The sequence below is a fragment of the Lactuca sativa genome, chromosome 4 (genome assembly GCF_002870075.4).
Source record: "Lactuca sativa cultivar Salinas chromosome 4, Lsat_Salinas_v11, whole genome shotgun sequence".
In the NCBI taxonomy this organism is placed as follows: Eukaryota; Viridiplantae; Streptophyta; class Magnoliopsida; order Asterales; family Asteraceae; genus Lactuca; species Lactuca sativa.
Genome location: NC_056626.2, coordinates 115,055,813 through 115,060,682, shown reverse-complemented (window position 1 = coordinate 115,060,682; position 4,870 = coordinate 115,055,813). Strand labels below are relative to the sequence as shown.

The 4,870-nt window shown below is 31.5% G+C and overlaps 1 protein-coding gene across 1 annotated transcript; it reads left to right on the top strand.

Moving 5' to 3' along the window:
* The first annotated feature begins 1,559 nt into the window (after positions 1-1,559).
* On the top strand, positions 1,560-3,805 carry LOC111902175 (uncharacterized). Its single transcript, XM_023898038.3, has 3 exons — positions 1,560-1,894; positions 3,237-3,358; positions 3,444-3,805. The coding sequence occupies exons 1-3, from the start codon at positions 1,741-1,743 to the stop codon at positions 3,516-3,518; spliced, it is 351 nt and encodes a 116-aa protein (XP_023753806.1). The 5' UTR covers positions 1,560-1,740; the 3' UTR covers positions 3,519-3,805.
* The last annotated feature ends 1,065 nt before the right edge of the window (positions 3,806-4,870 follow it).

The window sequence follows — 4,870 nt, the reverse complement described above, 5'->3', positions numbered from 1 at the left end:
ATGATGTATAGGGAGAAAACAACTTCTATTGATTTGTTTTATCTTTCCATTGATCGATTATTTGTAGGACATTAAATTTTATGCAATGGATTGTATTTTTTGTATATGGTATTTTATTTTCTATTATGAGACATTAAATGCAAATTTAATTTGAAAACTAGGAAATATATAAATAATATTTTTTTTACATTTAAAATTACCATACGCAAAAATGTGTGTCATCTTTATTTATGACATGACATTTCTTGACAGGGGCTTTAATGATATGCAATGCGAGTCGTAAATGAGCATCGTAAATAAACAACGTGCAAAAGTGTGTCATGTCTCGTTATGACAGGGTCTTCCTTGACATGCATTTGTGCATCGTCTGAGCGTTTTACGATACGCATTGTGCGTTGTAAAAGACTATTTTTCTAGTAGTGCCCTTGATTAAGAAGTCATTGTTACAATTACTAATTGTAAATGCCAACAATCAAGCAATTGAAGGACCCATAGACTAGGGTCTACTTGTTGCTAGATAATCATAAATCTAGATAAGGTTGATGTGAAGATGCTCGTAGACAATAGCCAATTTTTTCCACTAAGAGTCTGATAGTTACATATACATAAAACTCATGGTTTGAGGTAAAGAATTTATTTTGGCATATTAACTAGTTTCATAATTAATTAACGTTGCCTAACCTAATAAATTAAATAGGCTGACAGACACACATATGACTAGGTTGTTGATGAAAGACCCTTTAATGATAGGGTTGATGACGAGGGACTTAATGATAGGGTTGATGACAAGGGACTTGTATAGATCATGAGGTAAACTTTTAATTAAAGTTTTTTAAATCGTCATTCGTTATTTGTTAGTTAAGGGAACTGTTTCTAAAGAATATTATTTCAGGACGAGTATAGTGTTGTGAACGTGGATCTATCTATGTTAAAGACACCATTAATAGCGCATCAGCGTTAGTGGCAACGCATATAACCATATGAATGGATGAAGTCCCCATGGACCTGGATGCAAAGGGTAAGACCTCAATACAGGCCCACGTCCTCATAGCGTTGACAGTTCCCTCAATTGTCATATTAGGCCTATACTAGATGAATGATATATCAATACAACAATAACTATTGATTCACCACTTGCTCATATTATAAGGATCAGCCCGACAATGCATATTTGGGAGAGTCTATGGGACTACAAGCTTATGTTGTTTTCAGGGGGGGGGGGGGGGGGGGGGGGGAGCCGAGATTTAAATATAGAGGGGGCTTATAAAAAATTATCAGATGATATACTACATTAAAAATATAAAATTTTCTCATATATATAACAAATTGATATTTTCTGTAATAATCATGGACTAATTTTTTTAATTTTAAACAAAAAACATAAATTTTCCTATTTATAACACCAAAGAATTTTTAAAAATCGGAAAAATTCTTCAAGGACATACAAACTAAATTTATTAATATATAAACAAATTGTTTATATGGTACATATGAAAAGAATTATATTATAATATATGCGTGCATAGAAAACAAAAGATGACTGACATAGGCTAGGTTTTCTTTATCTTTTTTCAGTAATCAATTATCTATACTTTTACTTCATCTTTCCCCAAATTTCAACTATTCACGATTACATTTATATAAAAAGCCATAAGAAAGAAATATGGATTAGGAAACATACGACTCGGTGAGAAAATCAACATTACTGATTTGCTGTGAGCGAGAGGTAAAGCTGCAACGATGAGCGGCACGACAGGACCGACGACCGTCTGTGGTTCAGGTAGATTAAAGCAACCAACGAAACGAATCAACAGAGGGTTAAGAGGCAAAAAGAGCGTGAGAATGGAGACTGGATTCGTGGGATTAACAATAGAAAGCTTAACAACATACGATGGTAACCTTTTGAAAAGGGTTTTTGAATTTTTTGAAATATTTCAAACTTAGTTTTTTACTGGGATTTGGCACTTACGAATTTTTTTGAAAATTTTAGTCTTCATACTTATCCCTCTAACAACTTAGAGCAAGTTTTTTCAATTTCTGTAAAAGATATTTAATTATTTTAATTAAAAAATAGAGTTACGTGACCTTATATCAACGTATTACCTCATTTTTAATTTGTAAATATGTTCATCCCTGATATTATAATGGGGGCATTTTCTAGTTTGTTTAGAATTATATAATGGGTTGAATTATATATAAAAATTTCAGGACAAGTTAGGGGGGGCTAAGCACCTGCCCGCCCCCTTACTGCCTCCGCCCTTGGTTGTTTTAGTCTTATGTATTTTGAACAATATGTCGGCCGAAGGTTGAAGCCTATGTTATTTGAACTTCAAATGATCGATTTCCTTAAAAAATTGAATACAATCAGTTTGTCATCATAAAACATTCATTTTTTTTAAATCAGTATGAAAATAAATCTTTTAAAAAGAGTACTACATTTTATTACGATTTATTTTATTTGAAAATGTATATTTAAGTTAAAACTACTACTACTAATAATAATAATAACAAATAAATATATAACTAAATTAAACTCTTATTGTCATTAGGGGTGTCCAAAAAAAACAGAAACCAAATGACTCCCTCAAACCGAAGAGGTTTGCGTTGTTTGGTTTTAGAATTATTCAGTTCGGTCAATCGAATAAGGATAACCTTTGGGTTCGGTTAATTATGTTTGCAACTTTACATAGACGAATTATCAAAAAGTAAAACTAATAAATTGAAGATTTTGATAAAAATGTTAAGCACTATTACTTGATAAAATATAATTTGGTACAATGACGAACGGAATAAAATATATAAGACGAAGAGGAAAAAAAAAACTATGTTAATTATCTCGTTTGTAAATAAAAAAAAAAAGCATTTGGCCTAATATAAGATTCATTAAACTAATCTAAAATTTGTTTTGGTTACGATTAATTTAAAATTGTTAAAAAGCCGATTAAACCTACCAAATTGAAAACCAATTGAACTAACACCCTAATTTTCATGTTTTGAAAAACACAGATACTTTATTTTCAGTTGTAAACATTGTAAATGGCTTATAACGCCATTTCATTGTACTTGCATCTATTATTTCATCATTGTTTCATGTAGTATACAATGAGAGGATATCCATTTTTTTTCCTTTTCTTATCTTCTTATAGTTGGTTCCATCGACATCTTTATATCTATTTTTCTATTTATACTTGTTTGTTTTCCACGCTATTCTTTTCATAATTGACAAAGCTTGATAGACCAACAGATTGAAGATCGAAAATGGCATACAACAAAGCCTCCATGCTTTTCAGCTGCATCCTCTTGCTTTTGTTGGCGCTTACTTTCTCCATGGGAGAAAGTAAAGTCACCTTTCACACTAGTAAGTTCCATCATCGTTTTTATAACAATGAATTTCAAGTGCCTTTATTGATGGATATATATTTTTTGTTGTGGGTATTTACTAGGGTCCACAGTGCAAGGAACATTGGTGTGCAACGAGATCTACGGGACACAAGTTGGGGACACATGCTTTAGTATAATAGAGGCCTTCCATCTCACGGCTTCTACCTTCAATACCTACAATCCTAATTTGAACTGTCAGAAGGTCTTTGTTGGAGAATGGTTGTGCATTAATGGTATGGTAGTTTGAAGATGGTTCTTACCAACTTTGTTGTGTTAGCTGTCTTTTTAAAAAATAACTTGAAATAATGTTATTTCATTTATGATATTCCTTGAAGGGTATGGTGAATTATGAATTCTTCTTTGGATCTTTGTGTCTTTGACAAACATCGTATTCTATATTTGAATTGCGTTAGATGAGTTTAAAGTATTGTTTTTTGGATTTCTTTTGTTGGTTGATGATAAAACAATTCTCAAGTCATTATGGTACACATTAATGAGAAGAAAAATGGAATGGACCATTCCAACTTAATGAGAAAAACGTTTTTGTATACCATCTAGAAAAGGAATCAACCATTCCTATGTGATATCTTTCGTTTCATTAGTTTTTATGTCTAGATTATCACGAATTTCAATATAGGATAATCGACAACATGAGATTATCGATTTTAGGCATAAAATGGAAAGCAAAGTACCGGAGAAGTGTAAGAATTGTTCAATTTATGCTAGACCAAAAACTTGAGTATCTATAGTATAAATACTCCTAAAATTCATAAAACGTATAACAATGACAACATGACAATTTTAGAAGATGGAGGCGAATATTGACAAATGGTAATTATGGAAGGTCCATAGATTTCTGGAAAGCACAAGACTAAAGTTAATTCCAGAATATTTCTACCCTCTCGAAACCAATCTCCGGAAAACACAAACGAGTGTTAAGATATTGTCAGCATCATAGACAATGTCTTAGACGCTGATCAATGTTGTAGAGCATTTTAGCAGAGTTTTGTTGTAGGACGGTAATTTGACGAAGCACGGAAGAAAAGACACAAACGCCAAGTGGGGAACCAAAGGATGTACAACATTTTATAGAGTATTGTAAAAGATTGTAAAAAGCAAGAAAAAACAATGCACGAGTCTAGGGAGGTAAACAATCCGAACGAATACGAACAAATGTTTGTTCATGTTCATTCGTTTAAATTAGCCGAACAAACGAATGAAAATAAATGGATAAACGAATGACTTTTTGTTCATGTTCGTTCGTTTAATAAATTATATTTTTCATGTCGTTTGTTTATGTTCGTGAACATGCTAAATGAACATAAATGAACAAAGATAAACAAAAACAATTGAATATATATAAAAATAAACGAACATATAATATAGTAATATAATCAAAACTAATTGAACATAAATAAACTTAAATGAATGAACATAAATGAATGAACGAGACCATTATTCATGTGTTCGTTTAACTAGACGAACGAGA